Source organism: Ornithodoros turicata, chromosome 1 (assembly GCF_037126465.1).
Source record: "Ornithodoros turicata isolate Travis chromosome 1, ASM3712646v1, whole genome shotgun sequence".
In the NCBI taxonomy this organism is placed as follows: Eukaryota; Metazoa; Arthropoda; class Arachnida; order Ixodida; family Argasidae; genus Ornithodoros; species Ornithodoros turicata.
The window spans coordinates 148,927,605-148,948,153 of record NC_088201.1 but is presented as its reverse complement, the minus strand read 5'-3'; the positions used below and the strand labels follow the sequence as shown (position 1 = coordinate 148,948,153).

General features: G+C 45.9%; 2 protein-coding genes across 2 annotated transcripts in view; both read left to right on the top strand.

The window, feature by feature from the left end:
- LOC135370886 (uncharacterized) overlaps positions 1 to 20,549 on the top strand; it is a 239,408-nt gene that overhangs the window by 51,613 nt on the left and 167,246 nt on the right. The window lies entirely within an intron of this gene.
- On the top strand, positions 3,689 to 4,628 carry LOC135379135 (uncharacterized). The gene has a single exon (XM_064612386.1). It carries the CDS (start codon positions 3,705 to 3,707, stop codon positions 4,626 to 4,628), a length of 924 nt encoding a protein of 307 aa, XP_064468456.1. The 5' UTR covers positions 3,689 to 3,704.

Here is a 20,549-nt window from a genome sequence, read left to right as displayed (position 1 = left end):
CCAATGTTGAGAGTGAGCGACTGCTGGCCATAAACCGGGATAATGGAACCGTTGGCGGCCTTGAGTGTGGAGCAAGGTTGTCGGGAACGGGAATAGCGCGCACCGGCAGGGATGACGCTGACCTCGGCGCCCGTATCGACCAGGAGCCTTAAGCCCGATACACGGTCTACGATACGAAAGAGGCGGCTGTCGCAGAGGCCGAATCCACTTGCCGCCATTAGTGGGGGGCCGGCGGGTTTCCCGTCCAAGAACAGGGGAGCAAGCAGTGGTGGGCTTCGGCACCGAAGCGATGGTGGTACCAACAGAGGCCATCCTGATTCGCAGAACGAGATCGCGATCGCCGTGGCGACGGGGAACCTCTGCGGAACCTTGGGCGACGGGGGCTCGGGGATCGTGGGCGAGCAACCAGCGTCGCAACCAATTGCGTAAGGCTATTAACCTGCTGGAGTATAGCTTCGGTGGCTGGAGTGGGTTGGGAAACCGAAGGACAAGCTTCTGGGATGGGCGGAATGGCTGGGGGAACCGCTTGCCCTCTAGTCTGGGTAGCCGGTTGCTCGAGAACGGAAAGAGAAGGAGATGAGGCAACCTCCATGACAGCATCCGCTAGGGTGGCGAGCTCGTCGATGGGAAGATTCGCGGCTGCTGCCAAGACCATCTGCACGTTATTGGGTAAGCGCTGCATGAACAGCTGACGCAAGAATTTGTCGCCGGCCTGCGGAGCGTCATCTCCCAAGAGCTGCTTCATGCGGCGCAAGAGCTGGGTAGGCCGCCTGTCACCGAGCTCTTCCGCCGATAAGAGCTGCCTCAGACGGTCACGGTCGGAGGCGGACGTACGCTTCAGCAGGGCAGACTTGAGTTGGTCATACGCGTTCTGCGTTGGGGGAGATATTATCAGGTCTTGTACTTCCTCGGCGGCCGCGGGAGACAGGGCGGAGATGACATGATAGAAACGAGTGGTCTGAGCAGTCACACCGGCCAGATGGAACTGGGCGTCCGCCTGGGCGAACCAGATAGCTGGATTGCGATCCCAGTAGGCTGGAAGTTTAACGGCGATGGCTCCTACATGGTGCTGTTGTCCGTCAGAGTTGGGCTGTAGGGAACCTGTGCTAGACGACGACGGAGGTGGGTCGCCTTGATGCATCGCCGACGGAAAAGGGAAAGTAGCGTCGTTCCAGAAAGGAACGTTCGGGTCACCAATGTCGGAGAAAGAGGTAGACTAGACACAGGTTGCCGTGAGAGCCAGGCCAGTGGAACTAGAGCCCGAGCTGGCAGAGGCAAAGGTTTTTATTACCCGCGCGCCTAGGTTATTGGTGCGCGGGGATGGTAATGGCGATGCCGCTACAGGTGTACTCTGCCTCTCTGGCATTCTTTTCTCCTCTTCTGTAGTTGCCTGTTGCATAAAAATATCAGAACTCAGCACAAGAGAAGATTCCACCATTTTTGCAGATCAAAGAGCACTCTAAGAATCACCTAAATAAAAGTAGACTTACTGAATGACGCCATGCAAACACAAGGGTGCAGCTCCCAATCGTCTTCCGGCTCGGCTCGATCCCTGATCATATCGGCAATCTTTGAATTCTGCTTCTTGGCTGGCCAAAGGCATAGCTTCCCACCAATAATCCATTTTGACGGCACCAGTTCGACTGTGTCATTTGCGAACTTTACAACTGTGTAAAGTTTGCTAAAGTATAGAAGAAAAAGAAAAGGTTAGAGCAAAATACCACATGCCAATGTTTTTATAAATTTAAGAGAATATAAAATGAGACCACATTCACAATTCTTTGAACAAGTTAGAGTGAAATTACTTTGCACGTGGTTTGGGTCTAATCTCTTGAAAGCTGCACGACTTTCTAAAGATACGATGGCTGACAGCCGTCCACGTGGTTGACGGGTTTGCGTTTCAAGACCGCATAACGTGTCGCAAATACTTTTGGTAGCTTTTTGCTGACATGCAGCATATATTCAGAGGTGCAAGCCGAATGCCCTTACGCGCCTGATGTGTGCATTGGCATCGAGGCGGAAGACCAGTCACAAGGAATGGCTCCCATATAACTGATGTAATATGCTAGCACGAAGACGCAATTAGAAAAATAAAAAACGCCTTAGCTCACCTTATTTTGTATGTGCCCATTGACGTTGCTTCTCCTGTGGGTGCCATTTCAAATGCTCTAAAAGCACTGACAAAACAACACTGCAGATCAAGAAACTGCAATGGTGCAGCAAGGAATAGATAAAGCAATGTAAGAGATAAATTAACTGTAGGGACGACGCACCAGTGCACCAGCCAACTCAAACCACGCGGGACGCAAGACAGCACCGCACAAAGAAAAAAACGGAAAAGAAGATCAGGAAGCGGAAGTGGTGATACACTCTCGATCCTCTCGACGAGAACACTGATCTCGTCGATCTCGTATTTCACGCGGGGTTCTTCGGGTTCTTCATGAACTTTGTAACACAAACTTATATTTATTTAAGTATGAAACTAATGTAAACATCAAAATGCAAAAGCATTGCAAATTATGAATGCATTGTTTACTACGAACATTACTACATCCTGTTCCTGTATTATGGCCGACGAATGTGCATAGCAGCATGAAGCCGTGGAATCTAAGAATTCTAGGAATAAGCGCGTTTTGATTCGCTTAATTGCACATCCGGTCTTCGCTTCTCATATGTGGAGTGTCCTCTTCGTGGCTTATTATTGCACTTCGTGTATGTGACACACTGACGCCATGTCGAGATGGACACGGTATCGCGCATTGCGAAGAGATTTCGAAACCACTGTGTCCGAAATTCTAAACAGTGATATACAGCATGTGCACCCATCGTATGTGTGTCCGCAGTTGGGAGATGACGCTGATGAACCCTTCGCAACTGGAGACGAAAGTACTGGTTCGCATTCACTCACAGACGATGCAATATCGGACCTGTCTTGGGAAGAGCTTAGCGATGATGCAGTGATCGAAGAAGAACCTTGCGGAGATCTGATTCAGCCAGAAAATTCTGAAGACCTGGTCTTGAAGTTAGCCCGACTCTCACTGAAGCACAACCTAACGCATGCTTGTGTTAATGACATCGCCGGGCTCCTGCGATCATGCGGCCACGAAATTCCAGTTGACGCTAGAACTATCTTGGGAACACAGAGAATGGCTGCCGTGGAGCAAGATGGGGCGTTTGTTCATTTCGGATTGAAGTCTGGCATCTTGGAATCCATTTCGCTGTGCGCCGTACCAAGTGAGATCAGTCTACAAGCGAACATTGATGGTCTCCCACTCTACAAGAGTTGTGCAACGTGCTTCTGGCCAATTTTGTGCATGGTGACAAACGCTGGGAGCCAACAACCTTTCCTGGTGAGCCTCTACTCCGGAAGTGGGAAACCACCCAACTTAGAAGCCTTTTTAGCACCATTTCTTGAAGAGTTGAAACTGCTCACCACTGATGGCTTACAGTACAAGGGAAAGCACATACAGGTAAAGCTTGAGGCTGTAATTTGTGATGCTGTTGCACGGAGCTTCCTAAAGCGCATCAAAAGTCACAATGGTTACTATGGATGTGAACGTTGTATGCAAAAGGGTGTGCACCAAGAGGGCAGAATGCTTTTCACGGAAGTGGATGCTCCTCTTCACACAGACAAGAGCTTCCGAGAACAGAGCTGGGGAGGTCACCACATGGGAGAGTCTCCGTTTCTGCAGCTGGAGATTGACATGATTTGTGCATTTCCCCTGGACTACATGCATCTCCTGTGCTTAGGGGTAATGCGAAGGTTGCTGCATCTTTGGACTGGTGGAAAATATGGTCGTGGAAAGCTAACGGCAGAACAACAACATACATTGAGTGAGAGGCTAATCTCCTTTCGCAGAGACTTCCCTACCACGTTTCAAAGAAAGCCACGAGGAGTCAATGAGCTTGAAAGGTGGAAAGCCACTGAATTTCGCTCCTTTCTGTTGTATGCTGGTCCAGTGGCACTCAAGCAACTACTGCCTGACAAGCTGTATGATCATTTTCTGATCCTTCATGTGGCTGCAAGAATTCTAGCCACTCCAACACTGTACAGAACACAGCATCATTACGTTGAAAACCTCCTGAAGTTCTTTGTGCAAGAGATGGGTGAACTGTATGGAAGAACACAGCTCATATACAATGTCCACTCCCTTGTACACCTTGCAGGGGACTGTCTGCAGCACGGGCCACTTGATTCATTCAGTGCATTTCCGTTTGAATCATACCTGGGAAGGCTGAAGCGAATGCTGCGAACCACAAGCAATCCCCTGTCACAAATCAGCCGCAGAGTATCGGAATTGAAGCACTGTGGAGCACCTGTAAGTGACAATGCCACGACCCTCTGTGTCAAGCCAGGGTTTTCCTACCACTTTCCCAATGGTTACTTTGCACGTGTACAAGAAGTACGTGCATTACAAGCTCGAGTGACTGTCTTTTCGAACAAGGCAGACTTCTTTGTAACACCACTTAAGTCCTCTTTCTTCAACACCTTTCGAGTCAGTTGCCGTGGTTCCACTGAACGAACGCTGCCACTGTCAGCCCTCAGTAAGGAAAAGCAGTGCGTGCTACTCAACTACAAAAATGACTATGTTGCCTTCCCGCTTCTCCACCAAATGCAGTTATCATAGAATACTTGCTTCACCAAGACTCTCTACTTCATTCATGAAGCCCTTTTAAGGGTCAGGCAACATTGTTGCAATAAACGCATACAGGTACATCTCAGAAATAAAAAAATAAAGCTATGACTATGATGTCATAGTCCCCATTCTACACATATGGCATCTGCTTTTGCGAAACACTGCGACCACCTTTCAGAATGTATTTTATTGCTGCTTCTACTAGCCGAAGGAACAGATTACTATTTTCTCTGTGTCTTATGACGGGTTAGGCCACGTAATAATTATTTGTGAACGTGGGAGCCACCCTTAAATCTACAAATGCATGTGGGCTAGCTCTGTGAGCGTCATCTGATCAGTCCGGAACGCACAGGACTATGCCTCCGCAGCCTAATTTAGGTTAACAGATAAAAATATGTTCCCCATTCTGCACATATGGCATCGGCTTTTGAGAAACACTGCGACCACCTTTCAGAATGTATTTTATCGCTGCTTGTACTAGCCGAAGGAACAGATTACTATTTTCTCTGTGTCTTATGACGGGTTAGGCCACGTAATAATTATTTGCGAACGTGGGAGCCATCCTTAAAAGCCTCAAACGTGCGCAAGCTTGCATTGTGAGCCAGTGTTGAACCAACACTGCCAACTTCCTGAACTATAGTCACATATGCTGGTGATGTTGGAGATGTGTCAAAGCTTACTGCACACTTTTTGCCGAGACTGAGCAAACGTTCCTATAGTACTATCTAAATCTATGATAGATGACTTTTTGTTCAATTCTCCAGTCACACAAGATATGTGAATGCTCTAGGAAGGAATCGTGCAGAAAAAGATGTGTGTTCTGGTGACATTATTTGAGCCAATGTTGAACCGACACTGCCAACTTCCTGAACCATTGGTCACATGGTGGCAATGTCGGGGATATGTCACAGCATACCGCCAACTTCCTCCCGACACTGAGCCAACATTCGTATTATATTATGTAATTCTGTGATAAAGGATCTTTTGTTGATTCCTCCAGTCACACAACATAATGTGGTTTCTCTGGGAAGGAACTGTGCGGAAAGAGATGGGTTCTTCTGACGTTATTTGAGCGAATGTTGAACCAACACTGCCAACTTCCTGAACCATCGGTCACATGGTGGCAATGTCGGGGATATGTCACAGCATACCGCCAACTTCCTCCCGACACTGAGCCAACATTCCTGTTATAATATGTAATTTTGTGATAGAGGATTTTTTGTTGATTTCTCCAGTCACACAACATAATGTGGATTCTCTGGGAAGGAATTGTGCGGAAAGAGATGGGTTCTTGTGGCGTTATTTGAGCCAATGTTGAACCGACACTGCCAACTTCCTAAACCATCGGTCATATGTTGGCAATGTCGGGGATATGTCACAGCTTACCGCCAACTTCCTCCCGACACTGAGCCAACATTCTTATTATATTATGTAATTCTGTGACAGATGATTTTTTGTTGATTTATCCAGTCACACAACATAATGTGCACCCTCTGAGAAGGAATCGTGTAGAAAGAGATGAGTTTTTATAAAGTGATTTGAGCCGATGGTGAACCGACACTGCCAACTTCCTGAACCATACCGGTCACATGCTGGCAATGTCGGAGATATGTCAGCACATAGTGCCAGGTTTGTACCGACTTTCAGCCAACATGCTTATAAATGAAATAACTCTACAGTATGCGACTTTTTGGTAATCTGTGCAATTACACATCGCTATGTGAAGCCTTTGACATGGAAATTTCTGCGAAAAGATGGGTTTTTCTAAAATATTGTGAACCGATGTCGCACCGACATTGCCAATCTTCCCAAATGTGTCGGCCATAGGTTGGCAGTGTTGGGGCGATATTGGGCTGACATCCCCAGTTTCCGCCCGACATCGGTCCAACATTATGTGCTGCCTGGGTGGTGACTCGGAAAAGCATTCCTGGAGTCCGAAGATTCTGTTTCTAACCAGCATGGGTCATCTACGACAAACAATGCTCTTTGGCCGCTTACTCATTTTGGCGTGTAGGTATTCTTTGATGCTCCTGTATATATCCTGAGACAGTCGGAACACCTGGGTAAGGCTCAGACAGAATGTATTAAAGGGATACTTCGGAACGATTGGTGAAAAAATTGCTGCACATCTTACTTGGTGCATACCATCCACAGTATACCTGCCATCAACTTTGTTTCTGTCTCGTGTGACGAATTATGCCTAAAATAAGCGAGCAATCAAACCGAAACAGGAATGTGGAGAGGAGTCTCGAGAACTTTCCCTTCAGATGGCCAACGCGTTAAGCCGCCCTGCATGGAGCGGACAAGCAGTATACCACGCCGGCCGTAGCCCCTGCGTTGCATTCCCGGAACAAAACAATGAACGAAGATTGAGGATCGGATCACTCAGACACAGATGGAAAGAAAAAATGGTCATCTGCTTCCCTGGGAGTCAGAAAACAGCGTAGGAATAGTATGGCTAATGCACGGCGACGTTTACCGAGAAGAGAAATGAAGTACTTCCTTCGGGCGTTCGATGGGAGCCACATTTTTTCAAATTTCGAAAGTCGCTTTTATCATTCGACCTTCGTTTTCAAGTGAGATATTTCACAACTGTGTTCAGTTCGTGTAAATGACTGTGGGAATACAGCGAGCTTGAAATCCATTTTGTTCCGAAATCCCCCTTTAAGAATGTCGTATGATATACGCGAGACCACGTCACGTGCACAGTACTAAACACCGACAAAGAAAACGAAGTTCAAAAAATTAAACGCAGAAGACGCCATCCCGCTTGAGGAGCAACAAAAACAACGTTGCCATAAAGGTACACATCTTCGAAAGCAACGGTCTCGTACACATCGGGAAATTCTCAAACTTATCCGAAGCTATATTCATGAGCACTACAGACACACAAGCGTGAATGTTTACTTAGGAATAACGAAATGGTTTTCGGGACATTAGTACAAATATACCGCTAGAGCAGACGATGGAAGTTCCATTTCTCTCGCATGGCACGTCATACATGACGTCGTTACGCTAGTAAGTTGACCATTGGCTGAGCAGAGAGGAAAACACTTGTTTTCGCTTGCCTCATCGGACGCTGTCAAATATATGTCCTCAGAGTTCCCTTAGAAGTCAGCCCAGGACGCACATTCTCCCAGTGCGTTCGTCGTGACGTTGCCTACCTCTGTGAGTCCGACAACGACGAGCTCTTTCAGAGACACCACCACCACCTTCGCTTGCCTTCGTTGTCATGGCAATTACGCAATTTCGGGAGGATTAATCACGCGCGACGTTGTCAAATATGATAGAAGCATAGATTGAGAAGTTACCCGTCAAAAAGAACTCGTTACAAGTTACCGTGTGAAAAATGTAACTAAGTTAATAACTAAGTTCTTCAGCCTGAAACGTAACTCACAGTTACTGAGTTACTTAAAGAAAAGAACGAGTTACTTCCAAGTTACTTCGGACACAAAATAGCATTACGCAGGTGCAGCGCGCATGAGCAGTTGAGCTAGACCTTGAATTGCCTGCGGAGGAGTGCAACACGATTAGATCGTTTTCGTTTATGTCCAAGAATAGACATCTCCCTGTTTGTAAACAAATGATGTCATAGTGTTCGACAGCGCCACAAATTTGATAGAATTGAACTACGCTCGAAGCTAGAGGTGAACAAGGTCGCGCCCGAAAGCCACGGTCTTGAGGGGATTACGATATGGGACGCGACCCTTGGTCCTGCTTGTCGTTCAATGGGAGGCAGAGAACAAGTGCCCGTTCGTGGAACCCAGCCCTCTCCTTTCGATTTCTTTCGGTTTCAGTCTGTCTACCAATGTCATGATGACGTTTCGCTGGTAGAAGACTATATTCGAAAGCTTTGCATCTTATACTCCCTGTGGGTGCACAGTGCTTCAGCTTCATTTCAATGGCAGCGGTTCTTACTTCCTGAATAAAATACTGTCATTGATTGAATATCACGTTTCATGGCAAAAAATGCCAATGGCAAATGCAAATGGCAAAAAATGACATGAAGGAACCGGAGAGAAAGCAATAAAATATGTGGATGTGAGTGAAAAGCGAGTTAAAAGTAACTTGGAACTTAACTTAAGTTACTTTGGCAAAGTTACCTGAAAAAGGAACGAGTTCCTCTGAAAGTTACCACGGCGCAAAAGCACCGAGTTAAGTTACAAGTCACCAAAAAAAGAAACTTAGTTACCACGAACTCTGGATAGAAGATATAGCAGCATCAACGATTCCATCGATTGCGATCGACTCTATATGACGGGTAGATTGACAATGTTGGCCATTTCTCACCACAACACAATGGACGAGCGGTGGACGTGCACAAATGAAGACACGACAGACCACATTGACAGCATATTCGCCACCCGACATTCGGTAAGACGAAGCGCTAATGGTATCTTCGACTGGCGGTACCAATGCTCTAAGCCAGAGCGCTTCGAGCTGGAAAAAGAAAGATGACGGCTGCCGAAGCTGTTGTGAGAGCGAACTCCGTTTTGACCAGCCGAGGATATATTAGCTGCCAGTCGAAGATGCTGTGAATGTGCAAGGTTTTCAATACGTACCGTATGAATGTAACATTTCTTTTAACTTGTACAAACTTTACAGCAATATCCACTGTTCTCCGCCTTCATCACGCGCTTTGTGTCGGCGTCAAGGCCTCTGGAACGAACGATAACAGATTTATCTTTCTGCCAATTGCCATTGCGAGCGAAATGACATACGTGGATGAAACAAGAAAGGCAGCGCAGTCGTAGTTACTGCTGTATAGTCCGTGGCGTTAACATTTATTGTGTTGTATGCACTATACACATCTTTTCATTTTTTATTTTTTGTCACATGTAAACGCCACGTCCCCTAAAAAGATGAGGTACTCCATGTGCTGCGCAGCTTTTTATTTGCATTCAAGAACGTTTCGTTATAGAGCATTTAAGCAGTCTTCCACCTTATTTTGCATCACCCGTGGCTATCTCCATTCTGTCGGCGTCAAATGTTGCGAGTGATACCAATCGAATGGCGGCTGTGGTATCAACGAACGGCACTTGAAGGACATAGATTGGGTGATTGTATTGAGAAAGCAGTTCTCAACACCCACTCCGGAAGAGCCTCAGGCAAAGTCATTCAATCCAAAGTCGTTGCACCTGGGAGAAGGTACAAACATGAAGATCCACATTGAGCTGACCTGCATCATCTTCAGTTACTTCACCACCCCTCGTATGACAAAAAGGCCGTTTCCAGTGCCATTCCACATGTCAGTATGAAATGTCATGTATCTGTAGAATTAATATGAAAAACTTCAGTTATATGTAAATAAAATCAGTAGACAGCATCACACGTGTTGCAATAGCGTAAGCGAGGAACGTCTAAGTCCGCTGACAAGCATTGCCAAAACCTAACGCGTTTCCCCCTGGTCACACACTTCAAACTGTGTTGCCGCACCTTCCTAATTGAGGCATTTTTGTCTGCTACACAGGCACTGTCTTTCTTGTCTTTTTTTTTAAATTAAGGTAGATATGTGGAAGAAACGCATGGTTTCTCAAGTGAATATATGGCCACTTGTTACGAAGTAGTGTACACATCACAAGAGAACCCGCATAATTACGCTTCCAATGCCTCAGTGTCCTGTGCAGTACTTGCACGTTTTGGTATGTGATATCGTTTCTCAATTATACGTGTGGATACAGCTTACATACCGCTTTCTTTCAGTGGAACACCTACCCATGCCTTGTTAACCTTGGGAAGGCGTTCAGCGGTACTGCTTCGTGCCATCTTCCGTCAGCTGTATGCAGTCTGCATTTTCATAGTAATACAAGACAGCTACTTGTACTCAGATCAAATGGAATGCATATTGGTTGTGATTCTACCTTGTAAGCATCTTATGTCATGTAACATCTGAACATTCCAGCACTATTTCCTGATGCATATTCCAGTAAGCGTGTTCATTAACTCGTACTGCCTCACAGTTTAGCTTGGTGAAAGGGGCTGCCTGTCCAGCACGTTGACAATAAAGAATGTCCAAAGGTGCAAGATCGAGCAGCGTTTTGTGTGCTTGTGGCAGGAGGTCTGCAAGTTATTGACATGCCGTGCTCCTTATTTTTGGGTCGCACACGAGTGTGTTCATGAGCACGTACAGGCGCACTGGCTCCGTGTCAGGGTCTGCAAGCCATCCTGTCCAGCACGCTGACTATAAAGGATGTGATAGTCTTTAAAATAAATCAAAAATAGCAAAAATACCTAGATGTGCACGAGAAATGTGCGAGATGGAACAGCGGTTTCTGTTCTTTTGGCAGGTGGTTTGCTACTTGTTTGCATGTCGTGCTCCTTATTTTGGCTCGTACTGCACAAGTGTGTTCATGTACCTGAGCTGGCTCACGTTTTGGCTCTGTGTCAGGGTCACAAGCAAACCTATCCAGCACTTTGACTATAAAGGATGTGGAAGTGTTTAAAATATTGAAAACTGTCAAAAATGCTTAGATGTGCATGACAAATGTGCCAGATGGAATAGCGGTTGTGTTGTTGTAGTAGGTGGTTTCCAACTTGTTGGCATGTTGTGCTCCTTATTTTGGCTCGTATCGCACAAGAGTGTAATGCCTTCGAAAGACTGTACGCAAAGCAAATAAAGGTATAGCCTGCGGCATGAATCACCTCCTTTCCGCAATACGACCGCCGTACGCGGACCCGCTGTTTCGTGCGGTGCCAATCATTTCTGTGCACATCTCTTTTGGTGTCCTATGAGGAAAGTGTACCTTTCAACTCTGCGTATTCAGCTCTTCGCCATTGTTGGCGCTAGCAGTTGACCGCGTGACGACGACTTTTACTATGAGCTGCCTTCAGCGCAATCCCATATCGTGCTTGTAGAACGTCTCTGACCACACACAGGAGCAATAAATATTTTGGCTCTTTGTGTTGTGGTCCGCCAGAAAAAAAAAGAAAATCCCAAACAAATTGACTCGGCGACAGAGCTTTCTGACGGAGCGACTTTGACATTTTATTCTTCGCCATGGGAGGGTCCCAAACTGTAGATTTTTTTTGCACAATATGGCAGGTACAACGACTTTCACCATGCACAAACAGCTCGGGTCAACTCTATTTGGATCTTCAATTAAAAATCGCCAAAGTTGCAACAAAATTTACATTTTGCTCATATTTGTCTTTGCGCAGTACTTCTGCTATACGCACTATAGATATATATGAGGAACCGTCGTGTAGATCGAAGCGTGCTCTTTAGATTGATGTCAAGTTTACATGTCTGTACCTTGCCCCTCTCGGCAAGGCGGTTCTCGAAAATTGCGTTTCTTAGACTCTCGTTTCTCAAAAACCCCACCTCTGATTTTCTTCATGTTTTGTAGTTATATAGCATAGGCTATGACCTACATGTGTGCACAAACCGAAAGGTTCTCTTTCAGCACAACTCGGGATAGCCCGCAACAAACGTGAACTGCGGAGCGCACGATGTACAACGCGACCGGGAGAACCACTCCAGAGAGTTAAAAGGATTATTGGCGTCTGCTACTGCCGACGTGTGCGGCCTTGAATGACAGAGCTCAGGATGCAGAACCACCGCAAATCACATCCTAGCAATATATTTCGAGTATTTCTGACTCGTTTTCCCCATAGTCGGATCTCAGTGCCGTTCACGTGAAGTTCAGCGACGTTCTGAGTCGGTGGCTTGTGTTTCCGACATGAACTCCAAGTACGGTATGGATTGCGTGTACTGTGGCGACTGCGCGGTGCTATGGTACCCATCTTAAGCCAAAAAATCGAAAGAACGACTCTTTCATGCTATGGAGGGAACGTCGTTTCAGCTGGTGCATCGGTATACATCGGCTCCTTGTAGTCCATGCTGCGCGAGCACGCGCGTGACACGCCATGGCCCAGTTCCTGCGAAACGCATAGTGCGACTTACGAAGCACGCTGACGTCGCTGTCCGAATGACGTGAAGAAGCTTGTTGTCACTAGAACATTCGTGATTACAGTTGAGAGCTACAATTCAGTAAATCGGTATCGAAAAATGCAGAGTGCGCATCATGCAGCGCATGTACAAAACACCGCGCAACCACACGCACACGATGGGCATGCGCACGCTTCTCCTGCTCTCTGATTGGATACCGCCAATCTTTGCTTCCTGAGGACCCCATTCGTTGCCGCAAAAGACGGCTCTGTTCCCAATACGTTTTTCTTCTAAACGGTAGAGCGGCGTTAACTGATTTTGCTCGCATTGTATTAACTGAAACACAGACTTTTATTTGGGAACAAGTTTCGTTTTTTTTTTTTGCATTTCAGTGCCCTTTTATAAGTGTCGATACGGAGGAAAACAATTACCGCTCTTCCTGCTGATACAACTAGGTGTAAAGCGATAGCAATAGTGGGTAATCTTAAATTACGTGTAATGGTTTGCAGACAAGAGTCAAATGTAGAAACAGAACTGCAATTAGTTATGCGTGAGGTTGTGCGTGAAGAAATGAGATACACCGATCAGAATTAGCGGACAACTCTTTTATTCAAGTCGATCTCGTTCTTCCCTTCTTTGTTGTGTACACGAGTTTAGCGTATGCATACCAACGGTTTATGAGCGCTGAAATACGTAAGACGTCGCTCTCCCGTGTTTGGCACGTGTAAAACAACATACCATTCCAATTCCCACAGTGTCTCGTGATAGTCTAATCTAGCAAACACGTCCCGGTGCCATGCTTCATTAGCCACCCCTCCGCCGTCCCAAGACGTGAAACTGTGTTGGACGTCGGCAGGCAGCCTCCAGCGAGTTCTCAAGCGACCATCTCCATACAGAGTATACGCAAGGAGGGGTCACCTTGAATATACCTCGCCCGAAGAAACGTCACACTGACGTGATCAAGGGAGGATTCTTAGTATTAATAGTACACATAGATGAGGTCACGTGTTTAGTTGCTTCGATGCCTTCATTTGCAGCGGCAGTTCCCTTGTCCCAGTCCACCCGCAAAGGAAAGGAGCCTTCAGCTAAGGGTTGTATCGTCTCGAAAGTCAACGTCGTAATCCTGTGCGGAATGTGTTTGTTATTCCGGTTTAGTTCCAGCTTGCTTTCTATAGAGACACTATAAGTGCACTCCGAGAGAAACTCGTGCCTTTCAGGCTCCTGATGATAGAAGAGCCCGGTAGCCATCTTTAGAAAGAGGTGCCGAAAAGTAGATCTACCAGTAGAATTGAAAGCCATACAGCTGATGCCCCCAGGCCATTGAGGTAAGGAATTACACAAAAATCATGCAATATGAAAATCTACATTGGAACGTGACTTTCTTGAGACTTATTAATTTTCTCGCTACTGTACTTCCAGTCTACCAAGTTGGCGTCGCTGTTGTACCATCTAACGTCACTTGCTTGTAAACAGCGAGAGGTCAATACAGTGCCATGAACGATTTTGCACTCACGGTACCCGCGTCGCCATCTATCATCCGAGCTGAGCTTTCAGCTCAGACCAAGGGGAAGTTTCGATAACGCTATTGCATTCAAAATTATATTTTGCCTTGAAAAAGCTCAACTTGATCCAGTGGAGACAATTAGCTGGTTTATCATGCTAACGTAACGTGCACGCTGATACCCATCTTAGAGGGACTCTGACCAGAACTTGGACAAATATTTCGTTGGCATCTATCACAAAGGCATAATATGCCTCCAAGCCACACTCTAAAAACATAACGTCACTGCCTAGCACGCTGTGCGCCAACCATCGCCACGAATGAAAGGGTTATCGCTCCTGATACGAGGAGAGAGGAGGGCGTACGCGTTTTTGTGGCAATTATCATATATCCAAATTGCCACATAAGGGCGTATGCCCTCCTCTCTCCTCGAATCAGGGGCGATAACCCTATCATTCGTAGCAATGGTTAGCGCACAGCGTGCTATGCGGCGAAGTTCTGTTTGCGAAATATTTCGACTGCGCGCGGCAGCGAAGCTTGCCAAACGGGGAACTGAAAACCGGATTGACATTCCCCCTCAACTCGCGCAATCAGGGCCGGGCTCTAGCCTATTTATAGCGGTTTTCCGCTTGTGTGACGCGCAGATCAGGCTCATGTTAATTCGACGCCTGGTCCAGAAGTTCTGCGTTAGTGAGATAGTGAGGGTGGCATAAGAGATCCATCTTCAAAATGGACGCCGAAGCGATCAGTGCGGAGACTCCGAGCCCGGAGCTTTTCTCTGGCCTTCCTGTGATCCAGAAGGATTTTCTGTTGCGTGCTGAACAGTTCGGGAGCCTTGCTTTCGAAACGTCGCCGATGCCGCGAAGGGAAGCCGAAGTCGAAGCTCCAGGAACCTCGGACACCGCCGAAGCAAACAGCATCGGCAACAGCAAACGGCATCAGTCGCCTGTCTACGACAGACTTTTAAGTCACGAGCTTTTAGCACACGTTATATGATCTAACACGTAAAAGTTATCTGTAAAATTTTGTGTTCTCATATTCAACGCGCACTTATTGTTTAAAGTGCTTGTGCGGCTCGTGTGTCATAATGCTCAACGAGATCAAATGCTTGTGCTGACAGAGCTCGAAAGCACTCCAGAATAACTGCAGTACACGTGTATTACAAACCACGAAGATTTCCAACGTTTATGGCTCAATACGACTGTCCTGAAGATAGCATATTTTGAACTCCGTGGGTAGCGCGAAGCTATGAGCATCATATTCACAAGTAAGTCACATGTGTTCTTGTCGAACAATGCTAAAATTTGAGGGCTAAAAATCGATTTTGTTCTGCATTAAAGTCACTTAAAAGCTCCAGTGCAGGGCAACATATAAAAAGACGACACAATACACAACTCTGAACAGGGGAAAGACAATACAGGCAACTAAAGCTAAAGCTACAAACGTCAGGAAGGCAAAAAAATGCCTACCGTAAGGATTAATTAATTAAGTAAGCATTAATAATTAAGTAAGCATTAATGCATGAGATGAGACTCAATGTCGCCATTACATGCAGCTTAGCGGCGAACCGCTTGCGACATCTGTACTTTCCAAGATGCGGCTACACTGCAAGAACTCCGAAGATCGGGAACATATCCTACTCCATTCTCGGCGCTAACAACCTTTCAGAACTACGCCAACAGTGTATGTGGATCACCTACTCTTCCACACTGTCCCACGGTCAAGGGCAGCTCACCAATTCTTTACCCTAAAAACACTATTTGGTGTCTTTCCTCACCGCTATACGTCACCAGTGTCGCTCATCGTTGTATTTTCGCCATATCACTGCACGGAAATGGTTAGAGCATCACCTTTAGTTTTGAAACACCACGGTCATAGATATCACGATAGTGTTGTTATGGTTGTGTGAGTGTAATACCATAGCCACTCAGCAAACTTAATGCATTAAACGGAATGGCAGTAACTTCACCTCCTAAATGACCATAATCTAGAATGACACCGTTCTTTCCCCTGATTTGTTTAAAACAGGATGCGTACGCTTCTTTGTGACAATTGTGTGATGAAATCAGGAGGCATACGCCTTTTCTGTTTGAGTTATGTCCTGCATAATTGTCACAAAAGAGGAGTACGCCTCCTGTTTTCAACAAATCAGGAGATAGAACGATGTCACTCGAGATTAAGGTTAGTTAGGAGCAGACTTGTGCGTAACGCGTTACTTGTAATCAATTTCGTTTGTGAGTAATTTTTCGAGTAATCAATTACTATTTCGAGTAATCGATTACTCAGTAATTGATTACTTTTTCAGCACAGATTAACTTATCTTTCAGATGTTCTGCCCCAAGTCAAGCCCCTCGTGCTGTCAGCCTTTGTTGGATCGTTCTACTATAGCAAGCGCAGGTCATTGTAATAACGTTCTGGAATTTCAGGGTCTCTCTCCCTAATCTCTTCCTAAACCAGTGTTGGTACCTGATGCTTTGGAAGGTTAGTGAGTCATGGGGAAGTTCCGGGGAATGTTCTTCACGATCGGGTCAACGTCTCGGGCGATAAGTACAGTAGACGTAGAGGTCTACCTGTCCTACTCGTTTTTGTTTTTCGTCTTATTTCAGCTGTTCCGCTGTTGACCTTTTTTCTCTCTTTCTTTTCTTGAGGCACACAAAGACGGATATAATTTGCGTGAATGCAGAGTAACGACCCAAGTTGCTTTACCAACGACCGCGTTACTTTTTTGCTCGTCTCAATTACATTTGGAGTCGAGTAATTGGTAACGGTAATCAATTATTTTTTGTGTAGAAGTAACGGTAGTCAATTACTTTTTTCGAGTAACGGGCACAAGTCTGGTTAGGAGGCGAAGTTACTGCCATTCCGTTTAATGCATTAAGTTTGTCGTGTGGCTAGGGTACTAAAGCAAAACGGGCTGTGTTTATATAAAACTGTGTTTTGAGTAAAGAAGAAAACAGACATAGAGGGAAAATGTTAGAGAGGTAAACAATAACAAAAGAATATGAAACTACAGTTTTCAACCAAAAGAGATAGGTTCAGTTGACTGTATTCCAACAGTTTCGTGACAAACGACAAAAGTTCGATGTTCCCCGCTAAACAGTTTCATCGTAAATGGGATATGGAATGTTCGTATTTCTGTTGTACCACAAATCGTACCTATTTGCACGCTGCTAAATATGACGCTTAGAACGTCGTGGTCGGCATTGACGACTTTATTGCAGAGCATTGTAGACATCTGCGCAGATAGCCTTGTCATAGGACAGGTACTTAGTAGGACCACACAGGTAGTCGTACATCTCCAGGCAACAAGGATCCACATTTTCAGGATTCACCACGTTAAGGAAGCAGGCGGACGCTGAAAGAAGCCAATTGAGGTGTGAAGAGAACCTACAAAAGCATATTCCCTTTACTAAGCCAAAGACGGGAAAGAACCCGTACATCACTGCTTTGTTCACATCATTGCTCCTACGATTGACAATACGATAGACAAATTTGACAGACGCACGTAAGTTTAGAGAAGTGTGCATGTTCACTTAAAAGCTTGTAACAGATCAGTGCCGCATGAAACATGGGACACGCATTACGCCCAAGCGGTAAACATGAGTTACGAGCTTCAATAAGCAGGTGCAGTCCCTAAACTAAACGGGTGCCAGCCGGTATACAATGCGTCAGACAGCGAGCTGTACTGCTAAATTCGCGACGAAGAGATGTGTATTTCATGTGTAGCACTCGTCGATGGCGCTTCAAGGTACTTCATTTGACTAGGAGACACCGTTTCCCTCTTGTTGAAATGGTGATATGGTGGTATAATTTTATACCCATTAGGAAATTTAGAGCGTGGATGCGACTTGCAATTTACATTTTACTTCAGTGTTTGAAATAGCAATTTCATGAAAATAATTCATGGATTGATATTTTGTACTATTCGCCACTGCACCACAATGCACCTAGAGACAAACACATTGTAAATAATATGAACGCAGCTAACTGAGGTCACGACTACGATACATCAAGTTTCATTTCTATTTCATTTATTGCGGCTATAGGTCCCAATATGAACACAAGTTACACACAAGGACACATAAAACCCCAGAAGGTACATTTTTTGCAAAAATATACTCGCTGTTTAAGCAGTACTTGCCCGTTAACAGACCTAGGGCGTACTGCTGACATGCGTCAGCGCCAAGGCCTTTTTGTAGAATGTAGAACGTGAATAACAATGTCCAACGCGGGTGAGGCATTGTTCAACTACCGCAGAAATGCACGCGACAGCGATAGTTGTATCGTCTCGTGCGGCCGCGGGCGTGCTCCACGTCGGACCGATACCACAGCATATCGCGAACGTCACAAACATGTTCAAACTCGATGTTAACATTGCCTTGAGTTTGAGGGAAAACACACGACGAACAGAGGACGAGACGAACACATAGGCTCACGAACCAGCAATGAAGCCACTCCGGACTCAGAAAAATGCGTTTATTTTATTTAGTCCGTGAAAAGAAGGCGCCTCAAGGATTCTATATTCGAAATTTCAGTCATATTTACGAACGCTGTGCATGCTGAGCCTCCGCATGTTTAGATGATGCAAGGAGAGAGTGACATAATCATACGCCCACAAATTGCAATGATGTCATGTTCTGGAGACGGTACTCTCCCTCTAGGAAAGATGTCGGCGTCCGGGGAGGGTCACGTGGTGAACTCATGTGAGGCTGATCGAAAGAGGGCAAAATGGGAGATACATCTTCTCCCTCCTCTGTGTTTTCTCTAAGGTCGGAGCGTTCGTATGGCGTGTCACATGGGTCTCCGCTAACGGAGCGCAAAAGATGAGCCCCCCGAAAAACTCGAAGGGCAGCAGCGTTGCCAGACGAGAGCCGGGCGCTCCGTCGGAGCCTAACATAACGTCACAGTTCTCAAAAATAAAAAAAATATATTTCTCTAGCTTTCGCGTCACGTAGAGCCAAAATATTTTGCAGGAACGTAAAGTGAGACAAGAATATTTCAGTAACATAACTTTGGTAGCAAAATCTCGGTGGAAAAGGGAAAGTCAAGTTCAATATGAAGTGCAGCACAACCAAAAAGCAACACTGAAGCTTCAGTGTTGCTTTTTGTAACGTAACTTTGGTAGAATTCTCAAGACACGAGATTCTGTCCGTAGTGACAGTTTAATACACAAAGTGCAAGAGCGACCAGGTAAAAAGGTGTACAATTCGGGGGTGTACACGCCGAAGCGTATGTCTTCTTTTTACCCGGTCGCTCTTGCACTGTGTGTATTAAAGCAGGGAAGGATAACGGACGTATTTTGGTTACCGTTTCCATTTTCCTTACTGCTATTTTTCGTTTCCGTTATCTGTTTCTGATACCAGCCTTTCAATTTCGTTTCTGTTTCGTTTCCATTATTGTTTCCGGTAATGGAACGGTTGTTAAAGAGCTGCGGGAGGACAGCCCATCCGGCTCCATCAACACCCTGTTTTGCCCAAGTGCTGCTTTGGTGTCACGCGTACACACTACACAAGTAATTTTACGTTGTTGGGATGCGCACATCATGCATTTGGCATGCATACAGGCATCTGGCACCTGGCACCTGGCATGCACGGCAGGTCTCCGTGGCGTACTGAACAAGTGTTCAGTCTTCAGTCACTCGGAGTCCAGCAACTCAAGATGGGCGTAACTTTCATCCAATGTCGCATTCATAAGCGGACGCTCTCAATAGTAAATAATACTGCCATGGCCACAGTGAAAAGAAAAAAAGTACGAAATAAGTAACTAAAAATTATAGGCTAGCATCCTCGTGCTATGGTGGAGTATAGTCACGTGTCGATGTAATGGAGTTATGAGGACTGGGACGAGGTAAGTGAGGGATGCACTATCGAGATCCATTTTGCGCTTTCTTTCCATGCTCCCGTGTAGTATTTATAGCATTACAGGAAATGGAGTCATCAAAATAAAATTAAAAAAAAGAAAAGTCACTCAAATGTCATCGCACAACAGGAATAGTCATTACCCGAATTCAATACCGGACGATAAATTCGTTTCTGTTTCTGCTTCCGGTAATGGAGGACCGTGGTATGCGTTTCCGTTTCCGTTATCGTTACCATCTTCAATTTCGGTAATATACCGTTTCTGTTTCCGTTACCATTACCGTTACCCTTCCCTGTGTTAAAGCTTCATTGCTGGTTCGTGAGTCTACGTGCTCGTCCGGTATCTTTCCTCAAACTCAAGGCAATGATAACATGAAGTCAACACCAGCTATCTTGCCTGCTCCTCCTATGTTCATGTTCAAACTCGTTTTTCGGAAAGTTCTCCGCAAACTCCGAGTTGGCCAGTGAAAACTCTGACGGACGCGTATTCGTTTCAGATACACACACCTAGGACCGTCTACATCTCGTAGCCACGGGCTTCGTGCTCGCGTACTTGCTCCTTCTCCAACCTTCATCTCTTGGCTTCGGCTTCGCGTTCCCTAACTTTCCAATCTTCTTGGCTTCGTCTCACCGCAACCGCTTTGCCTTCCTTCACTGCTCGGTCA